This window comes from Myotis myotis, unplaced genomic scaffold, assembly GCF_014108235.1.
Source record: "Myotis myotis isolate mMyoMyo1 unplaced genomic scaffold, mMyoMyo1.p scaffold_m19_p_87, whole genome shotgun sequence".
Classification (NCBI taxonomy): Eukaryota; Metazoa; Chordata; class Mammalia; order Chiroptera; family Vespertilionidae; genus Myotis; species Myotis myotis.
In genome coordinates this window covers 2,855-28,734 of record NW_023416398.1, presented here as the reverse complement: position 1 = coordinate 28,734, position 25,880 = coordinate 2,855, and the positions used below count along the sequence as shown (strand labels likewise).

Genomic DNA, 25,880 nt, shown 5'->3' with positions numbered 1-25,880 from the left:
ACCAGCCCTAGAGCCAGGCAGCCTGGTCCTGCCCCCTCCGGCTCTGTGATTTGGATACATTGCCTAAGGGTCTCTCTGCCTGGCTTTCGTCCTGTGTAAATGGGAGAGGCCATAGGACCCAGCTCCCACACCTGCTGTGAAAATGCAATGCGTTAACCACAGAGTGTGCGAGACCGTGCCTGCCGCTTAACTAATGCTCAGCCTCTGCCTCCAGGAGCAGAGTCTGGTACAGGACACAGACTTCCACGTGGACATGGCGGCCGGTGTGACTGGGGCGGAGAGGGGGGAGGGGCTGTGGGAACCCTGAAGAAGGAGTGACCAATAGAAGAACCCTGCAAAGGCAGAGCCGGTGAAAATGAGTTTTGAGGGATGAGTAGGAGTTGACAGGCAGAGAGGGAGGTATAGTGAACGTGTGTGTTGGGTGGGGTGGCTGCACAACCTCCAACCCCTTCTCATTCGGGAGGGAGCCTCCCGTATGGAATCCTGGGTGGACACTGTCCTGGTTCCCACTGTGGAAGCGAAATGAACCAGACTCGGGTTTGGCCAATAGGCCGCTCCTGCCTGGGACTCTGAAGTGTAACATGTGGGGCAAGGGCCACGGCAGAGTCCTGGCCAGATGCCAGGCCCTCCCCCCGGCCTCCTCAGAGCTGGAACGTTCTGTCCATGCGATGAGCCCTGAGACTGAGCCGGGAAACCCCTTCACCTGGGAGGACAGTCACTTCTGTTGCTTGTGACCAAGAATTCTGAGGGAATTCCTAGCAGAAAGGCCAGAATGAACACGAGATTGTAAAGAATATAAACGGAACCACTTCAAAAGGGAGGTGGAGCTGCCGGGCCAGAGGAGCGGCCTGCCCTCCGACGCTCAGGCCGCCCGCGGAAGGTTCGAGAATGGGGCAAACGCTTCTGCGGACTGACTGGGCCCAAGAACCTTGTTTCCCCAAAACTGGGAAGAGAACAGGAAGCAGTTCTGACCAGCGGGCTGATGACTGTCCGGCTGCAGGGAGAGCATCATTTAGACCAGCATCACTGTGCGTGTGACCCGCACGACAGACGCGTCCTCCGTGGTGCTGTCCCCTCCCTTTCTCACAAACACCTGCCCTGGTGTCAGAGCACCAGGGCCTCCTCCTGGGCCAGAGCCTCCCCGAAGCTGCTCTTCCTGATCTCAAATAAATGCTTGTTGCCTCTCGCTTTGAACAAATGCCCTTTATTTTCACGTTTGCAAGGTGGAAGGGGGAGACGTCCTGGTGACCCTGGCCCGGGCCCTCCCCCCTCACCAAGATGTTCTCACGAAGACTCACTGGGATTAGTCTCGGAGGGGGGCTGGGGGCTGGGGGGCCATTTCATAGCCAACAGAACTGGTACTCAAGGTGCCAGTGACAGAGGGGCCAGATGGCTCTGCTCCGGGACCCCAAGACGGGTAGGTCGGTCGCCACCTGCACAGCAGCCGGGGGCATGTGGGCCCAGGAAGACACCGATGCCAGGGCTTATGAGGCCACAGAGAGTGAGGCTTTGGCTTAAAGGCAACAGAGGAAGAAAGAACTCTGACCCTGATGCTCATCCTTCTCTCTGCGCTGGGCCGGTCAGGAGGTGCTGGAGGACAGGGACCAGAGAGGTGGGTTTGCTAGCTGCACACCTGCTGTGTGCTGGGCCTACGATGGGCCTCGGGCTGGGGTTTCGTTAGAACCACCTGTTATCCTGTAAGATCCGAGGTAGCACCTTCGATTCGCAGGTGAGGAAACACGTCAGAGAGGCGCTGGGACACTGTCAAGGGGGATGGAGTCCCATCCAGGCTGTCCCATCCGCGGTGGCGTCTCTCCCGCCTTCAAGGCCTCCAGTGACTCCCCTTGCCCTGAAGAGAACATCTAGACCAGTGGTTCTCAACCTTCCTAACGCAGGACCCTTTAATACAGCTCCTCATGTTGTGGCGACCCCCAATTTCATTGTTACAAATGGAACAATAATTAAAGCATAGTGATTAATCACAAAAACAATATGCAATTATGTGTTTTCCGATGGTCTTAGGCGACCCCTGTGAAAGGGTCGTTCGACCCCCAAAGGGGGTCGCGACCCACAGGTTGAGAACCGCTGGTCTAGAGGCTTAGGCAGGACCTGCAGCCCCATGTGGTCTGCCCGCCCCCTGTCGCACCAAGCCCCCCGCGACTCCGCGAGGCTGTCCCACCGGCTCTCTCCTCTCCTCCTGCTCCCCCCCTCCTCTGAAGCTGCCGACTCTCCAGCGTGTCCAGCGCCCAGGAAGGTCCCACACTGACGGCCTTTCCTGGACGCTCAGCGCGGTCACACGGGCCGCAGCGCCGTCTGCCAGGAGGAGCTCGCTCCTCCGCCGTGCGTGGCTCATAAGAAGGAATTAAACGTAGATCATTGTGATCATTGTGATCAAGTTCATTTAATTTAAAATTTAATTGTTATTTAATCCAATGTTTCTCCTGAGGGCGCTACAATTTAAAAAGTAGGACATGCAGGCCTGTCTCGGTCCCGCAGCAGCTCCAGCTCTAGATGCGCCGGGCACAGGCGGGGCCAAGTCCCCTCCAGGGCCGAGCCTGTGGGACACCCACCCGGCTCTGCGGGGGCCGTGCGCGGTCTCCTGGCCGGCCCTGGGCGCCGGGGGGGGGGGGGGGGGGGGGGGGGCGGGGCGGGGGGCGCGGATGCCCTGGGCGGGGCGTCTCCAGCCCGAGGGCGGAGCGGTGTCGCCTCCTCCCTCCACGTGAGCCGCTCCCACCGGAGCCAGTCCCGGCCTAGCAGCGGCTTCCGCGGGCCAGGACCTGCGCAGGGAGGGGGAGCTGTTCACCCGGCCGCCCATCAGAGGCCTCGGAGCAGAACCCCGACAGGACCCCTGGTCCCCCCAGGGCCCCCGGTCAGTGGGAAGAGCGCCCCGGAGAGGAGCAGGGGAGGACAGGACGCGGCCGGCGGGCGCCTGGGAAGGGAGTCCCGCTGCGGAGGCTCCGCGGGTGCGCCCGTCAGTGCTGGGAGGGGACGACACAGTCCCCCCCGGCCCCCTCCCCACACAGCAGCCGAAGGGCGACCAAGCGGTGGCTGCCCCCCTCCCCCGAGGTGCCAGACAGGCTTAAACATGGAGCGGGCAGGGGCCCTCCAGCTCAGTTCCTGGGACTTGGAGTCAGAGAGCCGGCGCCCTGCCCGCAGGCGGCGCGGCTGCCGGTGCCTGGACGGTGGATCCGGTCCCAGTGTCGGGGCTGCTGGCGGTGCGGCCTTCCTGGTGGTTCCCTGCCTGAGCGCAGGGTCCTGTCAGTCAGCGCGGCTCTGCCCTCTCCTGGGGTGCCTCCCGCCTGGGGCCCTCCACCGCCTCCAGCCCAGCCTGGCACATTCCGGGCAGCCTGCTCCCTGGGCCCCCTGCCCTGGTTCTGGGCTCCACGGTGGTGCCCGAGGGCACCTCCCCTGCGCTGGCCGTCTCCGCTGTCGTGGCCCCTTCGTGCCAGACTGAGCAAGACAGACAGATTCATCCCGCCCCAGGAGAGCCCGTCCCAGACTAGAGGGGAGCTGGTCAGCAGACAAGAACCTAAAAATACCAGGCCTGTCAGAGTGAGAAGCAGCATTTATTGGGATCAATAAGAAGAGCTGTTGGAGGCGTCTGATTCAGGCCGAATCCCAGTGAGGCTCTGGTGAGGACAGAGGCGGGTGAGGGAGGGGCCTGCCCCGCGGGAGGAGGGCGTTTCTGTCCGTGCAGCTCACACAGCGCAGTGATGCCAAGTCTAAACCACGTTCTCACTTTCTGTCGGGTAGTCATCAGCCCAGTGGTCAGAACTGCTTTCTTGTTATCTTTGCAGTTTTTTTAAAGAATATACTTTTATTGATTTCAGAAAGGAAAGGAGAGGGAGAGATATAGAAACATCAGTGATGAGAGAGAATCATGGATTGGCTGCCTCCTGCACGCCCCACACTGAGGATGGAGCCCGCATCCCAGGCCTGTGCTCTGATGGAAATTGAACTGTGACCTCCTGGTTCATAGGTCAACGCTCAACCCCTGAGCCACGCCAGCCGGGCTTCTTTGCATCTTTCGGGAAACAGAGTGGATCAGGCCCAGCCCAAAGGTTATTTTGTGGTTTTGAACCTCTGAGGTTTGAGCACAGGTTTGAGCACGGAGGTGCGAGCCGCCCCCCGGCCTGGCAGCTCTGCCACCTGCACGGCGGCTGTTAACATGCCCGCGAACCAAGTAAGCGTGAAGAGCACACAGCAAGGCGAGGGGAGAGTGATGGGTGAGCGGTGGTCAAGGGCCTCTGTGCGGAGGTAGCAGCTGAGCAGGAGAGCATCCCGGGCACTGAGGACGGGGGTGCAAAGGCCCTGGGGCAAGGCTAGCCCGGGCCAAGGCTCAGGGCGAATGGAGTGTGGTGGGCGGGTGGTCGCTGAGGCCCAGCTGGAGTGAGCATTTTGGGGGACCCTCAGACAGGTGCTGGGGGGGGAGTAGCCACAGAGGGTCTGAGAGGGGAGAGGCTGAGCTGACTTAACGAGGCTGCAAGGGCAGCCGCCCGCTCTGGCCCAGCCTGCGGGGCGTTGTGACCGCGAGGCTCTCTCACCAGAGGTCCCAGTTCTCCCCCTGTCAGTCCTGAGGCCCCCGAGCCCAGGCCTGGGACAGGCAGCATCCAGCCCCTGCTGTCCGAGGTGGTGGAGAGCCCGGGACCAGGCGCAGGTCCTGTGCAGCCCTGTGCCTGTGCCCTCAGCCTCAGGCGGGGAGACAGCCCGCCATGGGGGCGAGCGCAGGGGCGAGCGCAGGGCGGGCGGCCGGGACGCGTCATGGGTTGTATCACTGTCCCGGGCCTGCGGCCGGAGCAGGTGCTTTGTGAATGTCCATCGATCTGCACACTGGCCTCCGGCCGTGGTGCCCGGACGCCCCCTGTGAGAGCGAGGGCTCCAGGCAACTGAGCCTGTTCCCAGCTCCTAACACTGCGGGGAGGGCCCTGCCCACTCCAGCGCCTTCTCCCCTTCTCCGTGGCCAGTGCTCGGCCAGGAGCTACCTGGGAAACGGTAAAGTGCCCTTTAACCCTGTAGAGGGCGTTGCAAACTGGAAGTTACTTTGTAAATTGTTTTGTAAACAGCCTTGAGCTTTGCAAACCACGAAGTTGTTTGAAACGTTAAGGCTCTCTGTAAACGGCAGGAGAGGGCTGTGCCGGCAGTGTCTGTGGGGAACCAGACCCCCGACCTGTCACCCTGCTTCAGCAGAGCTCCCAGCAGGGCCTGTGCACAGAGGGGGGGAAGGGGCAGCCAGGACGTGCACAGGCAGCCAGGGCTGAGGTGCAAGGGCAAAGCCCCAGACTCTACCCCCTGGATCCCCACCAGGAACCTGGGAAGGTGGTGGTGGGAGGGGCGAGGGAGGTAAGAGTTGGCCATGGGGTGTTCGGAGGCCTTGTGGGCAGGGCTCTGGGGACCCGGGGATCCCAGTCGGCGTCTGGTGTCTCCTGGTGGCTGCAGGACTGGGACGCGCCCTGGGGTTCGGTGGTCTGCCCTGGGCATGCGGGTGGGACGACACACACACAGGGTTTTAGACTCACTCACGCCTTCCTGCTTTGCTGTATGTTTTATTCATTAACAAAGGCTGAGCGAGCACAGTGGCAGTCAGATCTACTCGGATGAAGCCTGGCTGGACCAGGGGAGAGGCAGGCCTGGGGGAAGGGGTCCCAGGCGGGGGGTACAGTCTATGCAAAGACCCCAAGGTGAGAACAGCCTTCATCATGGAGGGAGGCTGGGAGGGAGCGGCACAGACGTGCCTTCAAGTGTTCAGTGTGTGCCAGGGAAGGGTTAGTGGGCAGAGGGCTGTCCTGGACTGGAGGCTCTTTGGCACCATGTTGTGCTGAGGACAGGTGGGGGCCTGAGGACAGGGGCGCTGGGGTAGAGGAGAGAGGACCCCAGAGAAGATGCCCTGAGTTCCCCTGGAGGACTAGGGAGGCACACTGTCAACCCTGAGATGTGGGTGGGCTGATCCTCCTGGCTGATGACTTGGGGGGTGGGGTGGGGGGGAGATGTGACCCCTTCCCGCCCAACAAGCCAGACCTGGGGCTGCAGTTGGAGTCTGAGCCCCTTTGCTAAACTGGGAGGAGCCCTTGGGTCCTGCCTTGTCCCCACGAAGGGTGTGGACCGAGAAAAAGCAGCTAAGGCGGACACGAGCGCTACAGGGACCAACCCGCTCCTGCCCGACTGCCTGAGCCGCACACAGCTGTGCTCACGTGAGCAGTCACTCCTGCTGCTGACAGCGGTGACGGCAGTTCCCGCCCAGCCCAGACCCGAGGACCACAGGTCAGGCTGGACCTTGGCAATGCCGCCTTCCTCGAGCTCCCCTCCAAGGGTACACGGCCTGGCTCCAAGCTGCTTCTCACCATTACCAGCTGGGTGCTTGGGGCGCGTCACTTCAGCTCTCTGGGCCTGTTTCTCAGAAACTGGGACAACATCGTAGCCCAAGACAACATCTCACCTCAGTTAGTGGACAGCATCCAGGGGAGGGCGTCGCAGAGCGCTCTCCCACGGCCAGCGGTCAGGCCTGTGTCTGCTGCTCCGCCCAGCACCCAGCACAGGACCGGCCCCTCAGCACCGCCCCGGGGCCCTGGTGCAACCCCTCCCCCGACCACACAGCCCGGCCCCACCCCAGGGCAGGGGTCCTCCCAGTGGCCACAGGCACCCCGAGGCGTGGGCTCGTCACGGGGACAGTCTCACGCCGCCTTCGGACCCACTTTTTTTTTTATTAAAACAGCAAACAGGTAACTGCCCCCACCCATCAGGGACAGAACCCAGGACAGGTAGTCCTTTCTTAAAAAAAAAAGCATATATGTATATGTGTGTACACACACCCACACACACACACACATTATGAAAAGCTAATCTACAGCCTGCCAGGCCAGCCCCTAGGAGTGTCTCTGAGCAGAGACTGGAGGCCAGCCTCCTAGAGCCACCCGAGCAGAGGTGAGCCTTGGCTGCTGGCCCGGGGGGCCGAGAGCGTATGTGGCTCCACACCGTGCAAAACAACAACAGCAATAAAACCCAGCCAAACCCACAAAGCAACAGGGAAAAAGAGGATAAATTAAAAAAAAAAAAGTGAAACGACACCCCTAGTAGATGTGATAGGAGGGGCTGGGCCACGGGGTCCCGGGGGGGCCTGCGTGCCGCGCCCGGCGAGGGCTCCAGCAGCTGGGTCTCCCTCGGGGCTCGAGGTCCACGTGGCTCACCCGTCCGCACCCCACACCACCCAGCAGAGTCCTGAGCCAAAGTGTGCAAAGTCCATTCAGTCAAGAAGTAGAAAAATATACAACTTGAAGGCATCTGGGCGGGGCCAGGCAGTGCACAGGTGCCGGCTGCCTTCTCTGTGAGGGGCGGCAACATCTGGGGGCATCCAGGTCCCCACAAGTCCAGGGTCTTGGGGGCTAAAGACTTGGGGTCCTTGAAGCAGCAGGACAGAGGCACTGGTAGGCCCATGAGGGCCGCAGGGAGCCCTGACAGTCTGGTTCTTTGGCACTTGGGACCAGCCCCTCGAGTCCTCCCAGGATGCCCACGGCCAGTGGCAGTAGCTTAAGGGTGTGGGCAAGCATCGCCCCGTGGAGGGCTCTGGGCTGGGGGCCCCTCTACGAGTCCTCTCCCAGGATCTTCTTCACAAAAGCAGCGATGTCTGTCTTCTTGGTCTTGTGTAAGGTGAAGAAAGGGTGCTCCTGGGGGAGGCAGGACAAGGCGTGAGGAGAGGTGCTCCCGCCGCGCCCCCCCACCCCCGCAGCCCAGGCCTGGTGTGCTTCCTGCGGGCAGACTCCCACGCATCCTCCTAGGACTCGCCCCAGAAAGCCCTCCCGGTTAGGACAGCAGTCACTGCCTCCTGGGCCCCCCACTAGCCATCCACGGGCTACAGCACATTCAACGGGGAATGCCCGCTCCATCATAGGTAAGTCCTTATTCATCCTTCCAGGCCCAGTTCAAATGTCACCTCCTCTAAGAAGCCTTCCCTAATGCCTTCAGATAAAACAGCCCACCTGCCTCCCCACCCCGCCCCTGTGGCCCTGCGTGGGCTACCGGAATGAATGACTGCAGGGCCAGCCCAAGGAGCTGCTCACCTGTGCGTGGAGACACAGCCCCCTCCCTCCCTAGAGAGCCACCCAGCGCTGCCCCCACCACTCACCATCAGCTCCAGGTAGCTCATGCGCTCCGCGGGGTTCTTCCTCAAACTAGGAGAGAGCAGGGCAGGCTGGGGTCAGGCTGGCCTGGAGGAGGGGGTCCAGCCCCCCAGGCCAGCCAAGTCCCTGAGCCTGGGCAGCGAGGGGACACATGCTCCGGGCTCAGGGAAGAAGGAGCGGACTGTTCCGGGAGCTCCTGAGGATGGAGGGGACCCACAGGTGCAGACTCAGACTCAGGGCAAGTTCTCTGCCTCTGGGGGTGCTAGTTCTCTGCCTCTGGGGTTTAGCTTTCTTGTCTCTCTAGCAATCTAGGAAATTTCCAGTGAACCTCCTATTGAAATGATACCAAAATGCTGCCATTAGCACTCATATCCGTGGTGTCCTTCGTCAGGAGGGAAATTCCTTATCACAGGTCCCGGGAGAGGGAGCCCTGAGTGCAAGGAGTCAAGGGGATGGTGGCTGTTTGTAGAGCCTTTGTCTTCAGTCTTATTTTCTAACACGAGAAGTAAAGGCTGTGAGTTTCCCTCTGTCTCTTTACTCATAACACACAGAGACTAACGTCATTTTCTTACTCTTTCACTTCTGAACAGCTTGTAACTTCATTTTTCAAACGTTTTCATAAGCCAAGAGTAAGCCAGAATTCACCTGAATCTCCACGCAGCTCTCCCGTAGTTGGGACGCGTTCTACCTCCTTGTGGGCAGACCACGGCCGCGGCCTGCCTGCGCCTCTCCCGTCTCCGTTCCCAAGCACTATTTCATAAGGCTCCTGCGGGCACCTTAGCTTGTGGAGTTCCAACACCAGTAACCTGCCTTTCTTCGTGCTACTCCAGCCTGAAAAGCTCTGCTTTCTCTCGGCCTTCCTTGCTCTGTCCGTGTCGGAAGGCCAATGGCAGGCTTCCCGGCGCAGCGCTGCCTCTGGGTTTGGATGTGGCGCTGCTGGGGGCTATGTGCTGAGGGAGAAGGTGCCGGGCGGGCGGCCGCTGCCGGCCAGGGCGCCCCACTCACCACTGGGCAGTGAAGTCCACAAACTCCGGAGAGAAGCGGTCAGCCGGAAGCTGAGGGGACGGCTCCTCCACCACCTGCTTCAGCTGCTGGAAGGGGGTCCCCCAGGACTCGTAGGGGAACCGCAGGATGGCCATCTCGATCTGCAGGGAGGACGGGGTGCTGTCACCGCATCAGCCACAGGACAGGTGGCCAGGGCCGCGAGGCCGGTCAGGGCTGACCCATGACACCAGGTCAAAGGTGAAAGCCAGGTGGACCCAGCAGCTGCGGTTCCGACCACCCAGCAGCAATGACGGCTCGTGGAGGAGGGCCTGCTGAGCGTGACTAGCTGACCATCCTCAGATATTCAAACAACCTGAATTCAGACGGTTTCACATAAAAACCCAGGTTCCGGCTAATCTAAAAACCCACAGAGCTGCAGCCGAGTCACCTGTCCCTGAGGCAGCAGCAGGCACAGGATGCGGACGGCAGCAGCTCGCTGGTCACAGGTCACTGCCCCCCAAACATCTCCCTCACGGCTCCCTAATGTCCCCCTAACACCTCCGCCGGATCTGAGCAGCTGCTGCTACAGAGGCGGCAGGTGGAAGCGAAAGACGCTCTTACCCATCTCCCCAAGGCCCTAGAGGAGATATCGGACCCCGAGGCCCACACTCAATCGCTCCTTCCCAGCAACACCTGCTCCAGGCCCGTCGGGTATGGAGTCTGCAGCCCCTCCTCCTCCATCACCCCCACGACCCGCCCCACGCCCTGCAAGACCCATTCCCAGCCTCCTCCTCCATCACCCCCACACACCCCTCCCCCCTTACAAGACCCATTCCCAGCCTCCTCCTCCATCACCCCCACACACCCCTCCCCCCCCACAAGACCCATTCCCAGCCTCCTCCTCCATCGCCCCCACACACCCCTCCCCCGCTACAAGACCCATTCCCAGCCTCCTCCTCCATCACCCCCACACACCCCTCCCCCCCTGCAAGGCCCATTCCCAGCCTCCTCCTCCAGAAACCTTCTCCTCTCCCCATCGTGGGTTCTCCCTGATCCCCTGGATGTATGGCCGCGGAAGGTCTGTACATCCTGCTGGGCGTGGACCTAGGCTCCCTGCACATGGCTTTGGGGCCCGCTCTGCACCCAGGCCAGCCCCTCACTCACACCTCGCTGCCTTGGCAGGAAGTCACTGTAGAACACACTGGCTAGCTTATGACCAACTCTGAGCTCAATTTTCACTGCCGAAGTGAAAACAAATCAGGTCCACACAGGCCCCGCCTGAAACTGCACAGTCGTCAGGCCGCAACTCAAACACACGCTCATGCTGGCAGCCGGCACCCAACAGCTCGCCACCTGCTGTGCTAAGAAAGAGCCTTCCCGTGAGGCTGATGGCCCCTTTCCAGCCGAGACACACCCCGAGACAAGGCTATGCACAGCGCAATGGGCGTGGGTGTGGTTCTGTGTGTGTGTGTGTGTGAGTGTGTATGAGTGTGAGTGTGTGAGTGTGTGTATGAGTGTGTGTGAGTGTGTGTGTATGAGAGTGTGTGTATAAGTATGTGTGTGAGAGTGTGTGTATGAGTGTGTGTGAGTGTGTGTGAGTGTGTGTGTATGAGTGTGTGTGTATAAGTATGTGTGTGAGTGTGTGTATGAGTGTGTTTGTGTGTGTGAGTGTGAGTGTGTGTGTGTGTGTGTGTGTGTGTGTGTTCACAGGACAAACTCAGGCCGTGCTCCTAAAATGTCTACTGAGTCCAATAAGCAGCAGCGAGGCCGTGCATGGGCTGCCAGAGAAGGGCCCAGAGGCCACCCAGAGCTGATCATCAGAAACACGGAAACACGTCCAACCCCGGCCGGCCCTCCCTTCCTGGGCCTCCTCTCTGAGGAGCTCAACAAACTGGAAAACAAACAAAGCCAAGCCTTGAGCACAGAGGAGCATGAGCACAGAGGAGTGTGAGCACAGAGGAGCGTGAGCACTGCAGGACCAGTGTCCGCCTCTGGCCTGTGGGTGAGCACAGAGGACCAGTGTCCGCCTCTGGCCTGTGGGTGAGCACAGAGGACCAGTGCCCGCCTCTGGCCTGTGGGTGAGCACAGAGGACCAGTGCCCGCCTCTGGCCTGTGGGTGAGCACTGCAGGGCCAGTGCCCGCCTCTGGCCTGTGGGTGAGCACAGAGGACCAGTGTCCGCCTCTGGCCTGTGGGTGCTCCTCTCCACCTCAAACAGGAAACCGTTTACTTGGTGGCGTAGGTCAGGGCTTGAGCATCGACCTATGAACCAGGAGGTCAGGGTTCAATCCCCGGTCAGGGCACATGCCTGGGTTGTGGGCTCGATCTCCAGGGTGGGGGTGTGCAGGAGGCAGCCAATCAATGATTCTCTCTCATCATGGGTGTTTCTCTATCTCCCTCTTCCTTCCTCTCTGAAATCAATAAAAATATTTTTTTAAAGAGTTTAACTGTAGCATTAAGAAACATTGAAGGTGTCACCAGTTCCTCCATTTTGTCTGACAAAATGACTGATTCTCAGTCACTGTGAACAGACACAGGTTATAAAATTACAATCATACAGTGATGAGGAGGGTTATGGCAACTACAGCACCAGTAAAATCTAAGACCTCCAATGATCCTGACACTTCTCTAGCCTCCCCAACCCTGGCCCCAGGCTCACCCCCAGGGAGGGGTCAATGTCACTGAGGGCACTCCCTTCATTATACCGTCATTTGGGGCACGTTTCAGAGTGACGCCAACACTTTCTCCGGGGCCTGAACTATTTGACGACCCCCAAAACGCTCCCTGACCGTGTGCCCCTGCCTGGCCCCCACCAGCCCCAGGCCCAGCCCAGGTACCATAGTGATGCCGAGGCTCCAGACGTCGGACTTCACGTTGTAGCCCTTCTGGTTCAGCTCCGGGTTGATCCTCTCGGGCTGTGAGAAGGACCAGGGAGGCATCAACACCCCTCCATGGGGAGGGGCCCGCACAGGGGTGCCTGAGCCCCTGGCCCCAAACTGAGGGGTCAGTGCTCATCCTACCCCGCCTCCCGGGGACAGATGAGGAAACTGAGGCCAGGGAGGGTCAGGGTCATATGGTGGAAGCCTAACCCTTGCCTCAAAGGTGCCCCGATGGGGCCTGAGAAGAGCACCTTCAGGACACTGGCGGGGGGGCCTGCACAGACCCCCTGAGCTACCTCCGCGTGGGGGTCCATAAAATCTGTCCTCCAAATGGGTGCTCCAGGGCAGGACTGCTAACCAGAGGGACAGGCCCTGGGCGGGCTGGGTGGCAGCGCCACCTCTGAGGGGCAGAGGACCCTCCATGTGGTCCCGGAGTGGGGGTCAGGGATACTCACGGCCATGTAGGGCTTGCAGCCGGCGTCCATCGTCTTGGCCACAGAATCTACCAAGTAGCCGCTGATCCCAAAGTCACACATCTTCACGTGGCCCTCCTTGTTGATGAGGACGTTCGAAGGCTTTACATCTGCAGGAACAGAAGAGCTGCTCAGCCCAGGTGCCCCCCACACCCCAGCCACTTAGGCAGACCCTGCAGGGCCAGGGAGCGGGTGAGGGACCGAGGCTCCAGGAGGCTCTGCCCGAGCCCCAGGCCACAGCTGGGGACGACCAGTGAGGATGCACTCCAGCCACTGGCTTCGCTGCCGCCCCCAACGGCGTCCAGTGCCGTCCTCAGCCTGTGGACAGGAGGCTTCTCCTGGCTATGCAGCCGCACCCTTCCCAGCTCAGCCTCTAGTTCTGATGTCTTCTCAGGCTGGGGTGCGGGAGTCACCACTGAGGGTGAGGCCCGGAAACCACCCGAGTGTCCACGCCCAAGAGCCAGCAGGTTCACGGAGGCTCAGGGCAGCAGCTAACACAACAGGGGCGGGTCTGCAGGCGAACACGGAGCCCCCCCCCAGTCCGGAGCAGGCTGCACAGCGGGCAATCTCAGCAAACGCACCCCCTGCTCCCCATGAGCTGCCTCCAGGACCTGGGTGGAATAGAAACGCCCAGAGAAAGGTCTGGCAGGTTCCATGCTGACCTGTCAGCAGGGCTGAGCTGCGGTGGGGAAGGCCACAGAGGGGCCAAAGGGCTTAGTCTAGTTAACTCTGTAAGAAGCAGCACATCCTGGTAAGAGAACCACCAAGAATAATGAGCAGGAAGGAACTTCAGCCTGCACAGCCTGGGGAGCTCAGAAACATGAGGCCAAGGGAAGGAGGCTGGACAGAGGCACGGCGTGGAGGCAATGGACATGAAGTTCAAGAACAAGACAAACCAGTCAATGTTGGGGGGCGGGGTCAGACGAGGAGCATTGGGGGATGTGGGGTGCAGGGGACCAGCCAGAAAGGGCCAAGGGAACTTTCCAGGATGGAGGGGAGGGGGAAGCATCCTGTATCTTCCTAGGGTGGGGGTTACATGCTGTAAACTCTGAACCAGTGGTTCTCAACCTTCCTGATGCCGCGAACGCTTAATACAGTTCCTCATGTTGTGGTGACCCCCAACCATAAAGTTATTTTCGTTGCTACTTCATAACTGTAATGTTGCTACTGTTATGAATCGTAATGTAAATATCTGATATGCAGGATGTATTTTCAGGGGTCGCGACCCACAGGTTGAGTACCACTGCCAGACTCATGGAAGAGTAGCTACAGAGCAATATGCAAACAATAGGTCCAGACAAAGCCAGTCAGCTGCTGGCAGCCCGGCAGCCCGCCTAGTCCTGGCTCGGAGCTCAGCAAACCTGGAGGGTGGGGCGAGGTGGATCACCCAAGCGGCTGGGACTGGCTCTGGGTGGAGACCGAGGAAAATGGCTGGAGACGTGCAGCAGCCTAGCCGGGGAGAGCCTCAGCCATTAATCCAGCACGCACAGCCCTGCGTATCCCTCCCTGAGCTCAGCAGGCTCCTCTTGGAAAGGGAGAGGATCCCCGCCTCGCAGGACGGGCTGAGACCATGCATGGGGGTGGCCTGGGGCCTCCCTGGCAGCCGCAGCGGGCACTGACCTCTGTGAATGACGGAGAGCTTGCTGTGCAGGTGCTCCAGGGCCCTCACTACCTGTGCGCAGGACAGAGAACAGAGTGATGCCAGGACAGCGCAGTAACCCCACCCACCCGTGCCCACCCGTCTCCCTTACTCACACACCCAGCCCCCATCAGCCCAGGCTCCTGCCCACATCCGACCTTTGCCCTAGACACCTGGCCTCCTGCTTTTCTCCCACCAGCCAAGTGGGCAGGGTCTTGGGCCCACACGTTCACCAGGAAATGATGTACTGGAAACCACTGCAGAAATCTGGGCCCATGACCCCCAAGGGGCCATGGCCACTCCCTGCCAGGCTCTTGGGTGAAACCCAGCCTGGGCAGCCTCCCGGCTCCTCCCTCCCCGGCAGAGCTCTTCCCCCCGGCGCCCGGCTGGGCACGATCAGTCCCAGATGCCGCCAGAAGCACACGGCACAGCCCGACCCATTTCCCTGTCTGCTCCGCTGCCCGGACGCGGGAGCCAGTGCTGCTACCGCCTCGAGCAATGCTCACCCTCAAAAGCTGGGGGCTGGGGAAGAGGTGAGGGATGGAGCAGGAGAGAAAAGACTGAGAGACAGACAGCCTGTGGTGAAGGCCAGAGGGAGGGGTGGGAGTAGAAGAGGGGGAAGGGGGAATAAGTGGTGAAGGAGACTTCACTTGGGGTGGTGAACACACAACACAATCTACAGAAGATGGGCTGCAGAACTGTATACCTGAAACCTATATAACTTTATTAACTAACATCACCCTAATAAACTCAATACAAATGAACAAGTAAGTAAACAGATAAATGGGGGGAGGGGCAAACTTCTGGATGCGACCCTTTCTCCCCTTCTCCCTGCTTAGCGCACCTCCCTGAGCCGCCTCGGGCCTGTCAGCTGAGGAAGCTGTGAACACTAAGTCCGTTTAAAATGCCCAGGAGCCTGGGCATTGCACACAGGGCCTAGGGGCCCTGGAGCTGCCAGATCTGTGTGTCTCTAGGAGCCCAAGGCTGAGGGTTTCCTCAGCAAAGGCTCTGGCCCAGAGTGGAGGCACTGGGCCCCTGTGGGCAGGTGCCCAGGTTCAGGGCCACACTGGGGCCCAGCTCAGCCCAAGACACCACCATCAGACTGGGCTTTGTGCCTGCTGGGCCGGGCCAGGGCCTCTGGCTATGGACCTGGAACTCCCAGCCTGCCCCCCCACCCCCTGCCCCACCCCTGAGGCCACTTACAGACACAGCAATCTCCCCCAGAATGTCCTCGGGGATCGTCATGCCTTTCTCAAGCACCTTCCGGTAGAACTTGTCCAGGGACGTGTCCATGAGCTCCATGCAGATCCACACGTCTCCCTGGGGTGGGAGGGGGGGCGTCCAGAGGTCAGCTCAGGCCCGGGGCTGCCCTGAGCCAGGCCTCTGGCTGATACACCTGTCTCTCCCCCAGCCCCCCCCCCCCCCCTCCTCCTCCTCCTCCTCCTCCTCCTCCTCCTCCTGCCATCCTGCCTCCCAAAGCCTCCTGACCTGTCCACTTCTCCGCCTTCCTGGCTGCATAACAGCCTCCCCCCCTACCCCCCACCCTCCCCACCCCCGTCACCTCTGGGCTCCCCTATCGGATCCCTAAGTCCACGGTGATTTCCAGGAAGAAGTGACTAAAACACTGGGTCCCTCCAACAGCCACTTCCGCAACCTGGCCATGACCCAGCTCCACAAAGTCTCCAGCTTCAGCCCTGGTGGCCCTATCACACAGGGACCCAACTCTGACCCTGACAGACAGGTCCCTCCTCCCCACGATGCCTGCCTCCCCCGCCTCTGCACCTTTCAGGACAGCCTTCTCCTCGGGTACCCACAGGCTCCTGGGCCCCCTGCCAGCTCTGACCTAGCACACAGGGGGCTCCGAGCGGCACGGGGATGGAGCCTGGCCTGGCACACAATGGGTCTGGACACTCAACAAGCTCAGGGACCCACTCGGTGCTCAGAGTGAGGCTGGGCCAGGAGCCTGACCTCCCCTAAACCAGGTGGCAACCACCACTGCGAACAATAGCTCCCAACCTGGCTCCTGCTCTGTCCACACTCCATGGCCAACACCCCAGCAGGAGCCCATCCTCCCAGCTCCAAGGCCACACCCTGCTTCACCCAGTCCCTGTCCACATCCACCCCCTACACATCCCCACAGCTGCCCTGCCCGGAGCCCACCCTACAGCCAGGATGCTGCTCAGGCTGGTGGTCACACCACCTGGTGGCACATGCACTGAACGCCGGGCCCCCCCCACACTATTTCATCATGACAACCTCGTGAGGTGGGTACGATTATTGGTCTCATTTCATAGACAAGAAAACTGAGGCAGGAAGCAAAGAAGACAGGCATCTGGCTCCGAGGCCTGCGCTCTCCAGAGCCCTGCCCTGCTGTCCACAGAGAGGCAGGGCCGGTTCACTCCTGTGCCCAGCGCCCGGCACGCAGGGGCACTCAGCAAGTGTCTGCTGGGGCCCAGAATGACCGAGAGTGGCTTCAGGCTGGGGCCTGGGGGCAAGTGTGTGACAGAGGGAAGGCAGGGTGTCTGAGCTGCTAGCCCCTAGCCTGGCACCCCCCTCCCTCACTCCTGCCAAGGCCCACCTCTCGGAAGAGGGCCCCGTAGAAGGTGACGGTGTAGAAGCAGTCGACCGTGCGCATGTTCACGTCCAAGTCCATGAGCAGGCGTTTCTGCTCCTGGGAGTTCACGGTGGCCCGGATCCGCTGCCAGTGAGAGGGCCGCAGGTCAGGGGCCACGCGGCAGGAGGCAAGCCCCACCATCCTCAGCCCCCACACCTCCTTCAGGCAGCTTCCCAGGTGTCCTGTGGCCCAGTGCTCCCTGGCAGGGCGGGACCCTGATCACCTTCACAGCCATGATGGTGCCGCTCTGGGCGTGCCGCACCTTCTCCACCACCCCATAGGCTCCACGCCCGAGCTCTGAGATGGTCACCAGGTCATCGGCCTCCACCTCAAAGTTCTTAGGGAATAGAAGAGAGAGAAGGTTGGTGGTCAAAAGCCAGGAGCTGGCCCTGCCTCCTTCAGTGGAGACAGCTGGGGCAGCGGGAAGGGAAGACAGCCAGCTGGTCAGGCCTGGATCCAAGTCCTGCACCAGCCTCTCCTGCTGTGCGACCCAGGACAAGTCCTTCCCTCTCTGAGCATCACACCCCCACCTATAGAGCAGGCGCAGCACCAGGACAGTCTGTGAAGGGCCCCCTGCAGGCACAGGGGACTCACGGGAGGCCCTTTCCCTCTTGCTCGCCCAACTCAGAAGGGTAGACTGAATTATTCAATTTGCTGAGTGCCTACTCTGTGCAAGTCCGTTTTAGGCACTGGCAACACAGAGAGAGAAGGCCTTGCTCTCACAGGAAGCAGCGTGGCGTGGGCCATCTGTTCTCTCATGCTCGCCCTCTCTTGCAGGAGGCAGACCCAAAAGAAATAAGCAAGTAGATGAACTGGCCATCAAACAGGGACGAGGTCAGGGAGGAGAAATAAGCCTGAAAGGAGCTGTCTGCAGAGAGAGGCCTCCATAGTGAGGTCTCTGCCTGGAGCCCCCACTGTGTCTCGTGGGTCCAGCAGGGTCCCTGACCAGGACTCGCAGTCCCTGCCCGGCTGTCGGAGGTGCCTGGAGGACTCAGGTTCCAGGCATGCACCCAGGAGTCGGGCAGGGGTCTGCATGCCCCACACAGTCCCCATGGGTGATGTGGGGACAGACTCTGAGGTAAGGAAGCTCAGCAGGGCCCCAGGAGAAGGCCACTGTGCCCTTCCAAAGGGAGTCAGCATGAGGGCTCGGGCCCACAGCACCTCTCCTGGCCCTGGAGGTCAGCTCGGGCCCTAGGGGGTCAGTTCGGGCCCTAGGGGGTCAGCTCTGGCCCTAGGGGGTCAGCTCGGGTCCTAGAGGGTCAGTTTGGGCCCTAGGGGGTCAGCTCGGGCCCTAGGGGGTCAGCTCAGGTCCTAGGGGATCAGCTTGGGCCCTAGGGGTCAGCTCAGGTCCTAGGGGGTCAGCTCAGGTCCTAGGAGGTCAGCTTGGGCCCTAGGGGGTCAGCTCGGGCCCTACGGGGTCAGCTTGGGCCCTATGGGGTCAGCTTGGGCCCCTTTGAGGAAAAGACTGAGCCCAGGCTTCAGCCAGCACCTACCCTGTCTCCAATGGTGATGAAGGTCCGGGAGTCCAGGTTCCTAGGGGGGCTTTAGGGAGAACACAGATCCCATGAGTCTCTGAGAACCACACCCTTCCCAGCAGAAAAGGGGCCAACCTGGGGCCAGAGGCATGTCCATCCCCAGGAGGCAGCGCTCCTCAAGGCCCCTCCTCTCGCCCTGTGCACCTGCTGTGCCAGGTGCCAGGTGCCCCCTCCATCTGAGGTGGGAGAAGAGCACAGTCGGGACCCAGATGCCGCGAGCCCCAGGCCGCAACCGCGCAGAGGGCTCCGCGGGGCTCTGCCGGGCCCACGACCCCTCCATGCCCCGTCCACTGGGGCCCTCCCAGAGACCCCCAGGCTGAGCCCAGGGAGAAACTGAGGCAGACTCACGTGGGGTTGGGCGCGGGCGGCTTGGACACACAGGATATCCGTAAGTCCTTCTTCCTCTTGGCCTTTCCTGAAAGGGAGGAGCGAGGCAGCTGAGACAGTGTCCCAGGCCCAACCTAGCCGTGGGAACTGAGCCTCCCGGATGGACATCCATCAAGCAGAGCTGTCAGCTCCCAGTTGCGATGCCTCCCCCTCCCTGAGCCTCAGTTTCCCCATCTGTCATGTCAGGGGTTGCTGGGGAACGTGGAACAGATGCACACTGGGGAGCCCCTGGCTGCACCAGTGCCCTGTCCTCCTGCCCCTCAGGTTTTGCCTGTGCTGCCCCTCAAAGGGACGCCCCGGAAGCCCAGTCTCCTCATCGGGGTGCCGGGCAGGCCTGAGCCCTGAGGCCACGCCTCTCTCTCTCACCCGGAGAACAGGCGAGGGCTTGGCCTCCTGCGCCCGCCCCCAGCGATGATGTCCCTGCCTCTAGGAACAGCCGAGTGTGGCCGGGTACTGGGCAGGGGGTCGTGTGATGCTCAGAGACTCCTCCTTGGGTACCGTGGGGGGGGGGGGGGGGGGCACGGCAGAGGGCACCTCCTTAGGCCCCCTTTTCAGAGGCGCAGGAAACAAGGTGGGGACCTCAGGGAGCCTGTAGGTGAGGAGCCAGGGAGCCTGTAGGTGAGGAGCCAGGCAGCCTGGGACCACAGCCCTCGCTCCCAGCACCCAGACCAGGGCTATGGTTCCAGAGAAGGGAGGGGCCTTGCCCAGGTCACTGAGCGCCTGGGTGGCCGAGCAAGGACAAGACCATGACTTCCTGAAGCTCCCACGCGCCCCTCACAGCCCTGCACCTGCTCTGCCCCCACCCGCCCCTCACAGCCCTGCACCTGCTCTGCCCGCACCTGCTCCTCACAGCCCTGCACCTGCTCTGCCCCCACCTGCCCCTCACAGCCCTGCACCTGCTCTGCCCCCACCCACCCCTCACAGCCCTGCACCTGCTCTGCCCCCACCCACCCCTCACAGCCCTGCACCTGCTCTGCCCCCACCCGCCCCTCACAGCCCTGCACCTGCTCTGCCCCCACCTGCCCCTCACAGCCCTGCACCTGCTCTGCCCCCACCTGCCCCTCACAGCCCTGCACCTGCTCTGCCCCCACCCGCCTGGCACAGCCCTGCACCTGCTCTGCCCCCACCCGCCCGGCACAGCTACCTCCGACACTGGCCCAGGAAACCTGGAACCACCCAGCTCTGTGCCACCTGCCGGGTACGTGGAGCACCGAGCCCCTCTGAGCCAGGTTCCGCTCCCAACTCCGCCATGTCCCACATGTGGCCTCAGCGCCTCCCCGAGACCCCAGCTCGGGGCTCCGTGCTCAGGCCCCCAGCCAGGCCCCCTGGCCACCCTGCCAGTGACGGGATGGGGTTGTTATTGCCGCTGGGAAGACGAGGCCGGCCCAGCTGTCCTCAGGCTTCTGTATCAGTAGGAAACAGAACAGCCCATGGAGATGGGCCTCATGTCTGTGCTGTTGTCGGGGGGGCAAAGCACAGCAGTCTCCACAGAAGCCGCCTCAGGGACCCCCAGGTACCAGGCCAAGTTCAGACCCCACCTTCGCCCCTACAGGGTGGTGACCTCAGTGTCCTCCTCCATCCACAGGGACGCACACAGCACACACTCAGCCTCCATCAGCGCCACTGCCCGTCCAGCCTGGCCCAGCAGCCTCGGGCACATGTTTCCATACACAGCAATGGCAGTGGCACAGCTGTATTCCCAGGCGCTGCCAGCTGCTCCCCTGGCCCTGGGTGCACCAGGCACCTAGGCACGACCTCACATCTGAGGTGCCTTCACCCCACTGCACAGAGAGGCGAGGTGGATGGGTGTCAGGGGCTGAGTGGATCTCCAAAGCTTTCATCCATCCAAGGAGCCTGCCAGTCACGTGTGTGGCCCCACCGCCCCCAAAGGGAGGAAATCGTAGCCCACTTTATTTGGGGAAACTGAGGCTCCAAGGTGAAATCCCTGCAGTGAGTCGGGGGTCTGTCTAGGAGGCACTCCTGGACTTGCTGACTCAGAGACACAAGCAGCCCAGCCAGCGGCTCACAGTGCCTCCTACAGGGAGTTTCGCAGAGGGACAGGCCCATCACACCAGCGTTGCCAGTGTTGCCTTTGGTGTGTGGCAGACTGAGGCTGAGACCAAAGCGAGACCCTCCTCTCTGCACCTCAGTCTGAATTTGCAGAGAGGACCTCAGGGACATGCCCAGCACCCAGCACAGGGCCTCCTCTTGGGCCCGGGCAGGGGGTGGGCACACAGCACGGGGTCTCCTCTTGGGCCTGGGCAGTGGGTGGGCACACAGCACGGGGTCTCCTCTTGGGCCCGGGCAAGGGGTGGGCACACAGCACTGGGTCTTCTCTTGGGCCCGGGCAGGGGGTGGGCACACAGCACTGGGTCTTCTCTTGGGCCCGGGCAGGGGGTGGGCACACAGCACGGGGTCTCCTCTTGGGCCGGGGCAGGGGGTGGGCACACAGCACGGGGTCTCCTCTTGGGCCTGGGCAGTGGGTGGGCACACAGCACTGGGTCTCCTCTTGGGCCTGGGCAGTGGGTGGGCACACAGCACGGGGTCTCCTCTTGGGCCCGGGCAGGGGGTGGGCACACAGCACGGGGTCTCCTCTTGGGCCTGGGCAGTGGGTGGGCACACAGCACGGGGTCTCCTCTTGGGCCCGGGCAGGGGGTGGGCACACAGCACTGGGTCTTCTCTTGGGCCCGGGCAAGGGGTGGGCACACAGCACGGGGTCTCCTCTTGGGCCCGGGCAGGGGGTGGGCACACAGCACGGGGTCTCCTCTTGGGCCCGGGCAAGGGGTGGGCACACAGCACGGGGTCTCCTCTTGGGCCCGGGCAGGGGGTGGGCACACAGCACGGGGTCTCCTCTTGGGCCCGGGCAGGGGGTGGGCACACAGTACGGGGTCTTCTCTTGGGCCCGGGCAGGGGGTGGGCACACAGCACGGGGTCTCCTCTTGGGCCCGGGCAGGGGGTGGGCACACAGCACAGGGTTTCCTCTTGGGCCTGGGTACAGGGTGGGCACACAGGACGGGGTCCGTCAGAGACCAGACACGGCCGCCGGGGTAGAGGCCGCTCCACAGAGGGCACATTTCGTCCTAAGTGATGAGAATCCGTGGAGCCTTGTATTCTTGACTTGAGGCGTTTGTAATTAGAAGTCAGACATTTCATGTTTAAAGTGAATAACCAACATGGCCTGCCGGGGCCTCTCCACAGCGCCTCTCCTGCCTTCCTCGGCTCCGCCTGTGCGCCTGCCTCCCGCCCCAGGACAAGAATGTCCTAAGATGGGCACGGGTTCCCTATGTATCGGGAGCTTGCACACCTGGGCCAGGCCAGGGCGTGAGGAGCACGTGGGGCACAGGCACTCGGTGAAGGAGCCTCACGTCTGCTTCCCTCCGGCCCTGGGGGACAGAGGTGCTGCGAGCACACGGACGGGGCGGAGGGGAGGGGCATGGTCGGCCCTCAGGCTCACCAGGCTGCATCTGGGGTGACAAGGTCTCCCTGGGGCTTGGCCACCTGTGGGAAGGAGACGGCCCAGAAGCAGGCCACCGGCCACCAGCTGCGGCCACTCTTCGCCATGGACGTCAGCACCGGGCCCAGATGGCCAGGGCTGCCCAGGTGCGAGGTGACTGTGGCAACCGTCGCCACCACAAACAGAGTGTCCTAGGCCACCACAAACACAACCAGCACGCCAGCCTCAGCGGGCACAGCGCCAGGCTGTGCCTCGGCCTGCACCGCCTCCCAGCAGGCCCACAGGCCGGGGACAAGAACTCAGCCATGGCCTGCAACACCCGGACGTAAAGAGAGGCGCCTGGACTCAGACACAGCTCCCGCCATCTTGCAGCCCTGCCGTCATCTCCTTCCACTCACCGTCTCTGGAAGAAGCCACCCCCTCCCCCAGCTCAGGGCCTCTGCACATTCTGTTCCCTCTGCCTAGAATGTTCTCCCCGACCCTCACCTGCACCTGCTCAGAGGCTCTCCTCGGGCTCCCGCTAGGCCCCTGACTGATGGCTCCCTGGCATCCAGCTGGCCTCTCTCCTGTCGCTTCCGCAAGTCTCCTTCACAGCCGCTATGAGAGGCAGCTGGAGCCCCGCAGCCACGCCCCGGCGAGGGCTGCCCCTCCATGTGCCATGCGGTGACAGACCGGCCTCCCAGGGCTGAGTGTCCAACGCGGTGATCAGTGCCATGCCTTAGCAGCGCCTGCCGCGTGGCAGATCAGAGGGAACCACCTGGAAACCCCCAGGACCCAAGGTCACGCCAGGCCCCGGCCCCAGAAGGTCAGTGGTAACACTTGCAGCAGCCCCACAGGGAAGGGCTTCCTGTGTCTGTGACCAAAGGGTTCGGAGCGGACGGGTGGACCCCGTCACAGAGGGAGGGTCTGTCGGAGCTGATGGGAAGGCGGGTCTGCTGGCTTCAATGACCAAACATCAACTGAGAGCCTGAGAGGGGCCTTCCCACCCCCACCCCCGCCACCCATCCCCAGGCCTAGGGGGATTCTAACTAAACACATCTGTGCCTCTCTCGAGAGTCAATCCTGGGGGCAGAGGGTGGGCAACCCTCACCATGAACCCTGCCAGGGGCTCCGCTCACAAAGGACCCCCCCACCACATCCCACTCAGTCACATCCAGTCTCCAATGACAAAGGCAATGCTCCCATGTGTATTCTTCCCCTCCTGTGGGAGAGTGAGTGCTCCTCATGACCCCCGACTCCATGGAGAGGTCCTGGGCCCCAGTGTCCATCCCCTCAGGTAAAGGGCCACGCGCTGCCAGGGAGGTGGGGCAGACCAGATGTCCAGAGGCTCCCCATGCTCCTTCCCAACCTCTCTCACTCAGCTGGTCACCTCTATCCGTGGGGGACCCTTAGAGAGAGGTCGCCGAGGCCAACACACTCCCGGGGCACTGGTGGGGAAGTGAGGCCCAAGAAGGGGAGGGCAGGCTCTCAGGGGCTCACTCGACAGCGAGTGCTTACTGGCTTTAACCAGCCACAGCCCATGCCCAGCATGTGACGTTCATTATCTCCACTCACTGCGGTCATCACACCGGCTCCTGGGGGAGGTGCTCGGAGCCCCCGGTGCATGGAGAGGGGAGACACTGAGGCTGGAGCCCCTCCTACGGCATCCCTCCCTCAGCGAGGCCCCTGGGAGGTCTCAGGGTCACCCCAGTCAGGCCCTGGCAGGCGGCAAGGACAGGCCTGTCACTCAGGCAGGGCCAGTGGGTCCCCAGTGCCACAGGCAGCGCCCTTCCCCTGAGGCCTGGGAGGATGGAAGGCTCTCTACTTACCTACACATGCCAGGCCTGGCACCTGCCAGTCACCAGCTGTGCCCCAGCAACAGGGGAGCAGCAGGCGAGACTGTGGGGAATGCTCAACCCCAGGCCCTGGCCTCCCAGGCCCCTGGTCCCCGCTCATCCCTTCCCCTCTCAGGCCTTTCTCATCTGCAAAGCGCCTGATGAGGACTCTCTCTGCCCTCCTCACGGCACCCGTCTGCTCTGCAACGAGCAGACAGGGGCCTCAACGCCCCAGGCTACACTCCAATCATGGCAAGCATCAGTGTCTGAGGACATTCTGATCGTCACAACTTGGGGGTGCTGTTGGCATCCAGTGGGTAAAGGCCAGAGCTGCTGTTTCACAGCCCACAACGCACACCCAGCCCCCACCACTGAGATCCAGCCCTCCCAAAACTGACCACACCCTGGTCATGTGCTCAGTGGTTAGCGCATCTGCCTGAGCCCAGAAGGTCATGGGTTCGATTCCCAGTCAAGGGCGCATGCCTGGGTTGCAGGTTCGATCCCCGGCCCTAGTCAGGGCACATGCAGGAAGCAGCTGATCAATGTGTCTCTCTCACATTGATGTTTCTCTTTCTCTCTCTCTCTCTCCCCCCACCTCTCCCGCCCTTCCACTCTCTCCAGAGATCAATGGAAAAAAGATCCTCAGATAAGGATTAAAAGAAAACAAACAGCTGACCACGGAAGCACAGACTAGCGGTGAAGTCAGTTTACGTAAACGTCCACAGAATTCCAAACGTGCCAGCGCTATGTGCGCTGAAGAGAAAGAAGTGGGGCCTCTGGGCCTCTTTGGGGGGAGGAGACAGCTGTGGAAAGCTCTAGAGCAGTGGTTCTCAACCCTCCTGATGCCGCGACCCTTTCATACAGCTCCTCATGTGGTGGGGACCCCCAACCATAACATTTTTTTCGTTGCTACTTCATTACTGTCATTTTGCTACTGTTACAAATCGTCATGTAAATATCTGATATGCAGGATGTATTTTCATTGTTACAAACTGAACATAATTAAAGCATAGTGATTAATCACAAAACAGTATGTATTTCGCCGAAACCGGTTTGGCTCAGTGGATAGAGCGTCAGCCTGCGGGCTGAGAGGTCCCGGGTTCGATTCCGGTCAAGGGCATGTACCTGGGTTGCGGGCACATCTCCGGTGGGAGATGTGCAAGAGGCAGCTGATCGATGTTTCTCTCTCATCGATGTTTCTAACTCTCTATCTCTCTCCCTTCCTCTCTGTAAAAAATCAATAAAATATATTAAAAAAAAAAAAAACAATATGTAATTATATATGTGTTTTCCAATGGTCTTAGGCGACCCCTGTGAAAGGGTCGTTCGACCCCCAAAGGGGTCGCGACCCACAGGTTGAGAACTGCTGCTCTAGAGCAACAGCGGTCCAAGCACAAGGGCCAAGTGCACGGGGCTGGGCAGGGAGGAGGGGAGGCAGGAGGAAGAGGCTGCGCCAGCCTGTGGAGCCCAGCGAGCAGCCCGAGGCCTCCCTGTGGTGCCAGTGGGTCTAAGGGCTCACAGGTCGCCACTCGAGGGCTGCTCAGTACCATCCAGTTTCACTGACCCAGAAATCCCACTTCAAGAAACTCATCCCTAGGACACAACTCTCAAAGACAGAAAGAATAAAGAGCCACCAGCATTTGGTGAGCACCTACTGTGCGCCAGGCCTGTGCTGAGCATGGAATCACAGCACATCCAGTCCCTTCAGCAGCGCCAGAGGCAGGGCGCCTGAGCTCTCCATTCTACAGAGGAGGACGCTGAGGCCCAGCAGGGCCTGCTCAGAACCGGACGGTGCCGCAGGCAGGCCCAGTGCAGATACTGGAGAGGCCAGGGCCCCCCCCAGGCCTGGCGCACAGGTCCTGGCTCCTGGGCCAGTGCTTCTCCTGGGGGTCAGGCCCCGGCTCCCCGAACCACAGCTGTGGCCATGACAACCACCCACAAGCCACTCCAGCCGAGGTGGACAGAAAGTGAGTGAGGAAGGATGGGCTTTGG

The 25,880-nt window shown here is 61.5% G+C and overlaps 1 protein-coding gene across 1 annotated transcript; it reads right to left on the bottom strand.

Annotated features, from left to right (window-relative positions):
• Positions 1 to 6,678: 6,678 nt before the first annotated feature.
• LOC118662418 (dual specificity mitogen-activated protein kinase kinase 3-like) lies at positions 6,679 to 22,977 on the bottom strand. The gene is made up of 11 exons (XM_036320924.1): positions 22,561 to 22,977; positions 18,582 to 18,648; positions 16,922 to 17,035; positions 16,663 to 16,782; positions 15,288 to 15,404; positions 14,066 to 14,117; positions 12,428 to 12,555; positions 11,931 to 12,008; positions 9,117 to 9,256; positions 8,117 to 8,162; positions 6,679 to 7,658 (listed from the first exon to the last, which is right to left on the bottom strand). Exons 1-11 carry the CDS (start codon positions 22,725 to 22,727, stop codon positions 7,575 to 7,577), a joined length of 1,113 nt encoding a protein of 370 aa, XP_036176817.1. The 5' UTR covers positions 22,728 to 22,977; the 3' UTR covers positions 6,679 to 7,574.
• Between the last annotated feature and the right edge of the window lie 2,903 nt (positions 22,978 to 25,880).

Bases quoted from the DNA above. Each gene is read 5' to 3' on its own strand.
- LOC118662418 (XM_036320924.1), bottom strand. From the start codon at position 22,727: ATGGAGGGGCAGCCCTCGCCGGGGCGTGGCTGCGGGGCTCCAGCTGCC. The intron at 16,783-16,921 runs GTGATCAGGGTC...TCTCACTGGCAG, and splicing joins GCACCATCATGGCTGTGAAG to CGGATCCGGGCCACCGTGAA. The intron at 15,405-16,662 runs GTGGGCCTTGGC...CTCCCACCCCAG, and splicing joins ACGGGGCCCTCTTCCGAGAG to GGAGACGTGTGGATCTGCAT.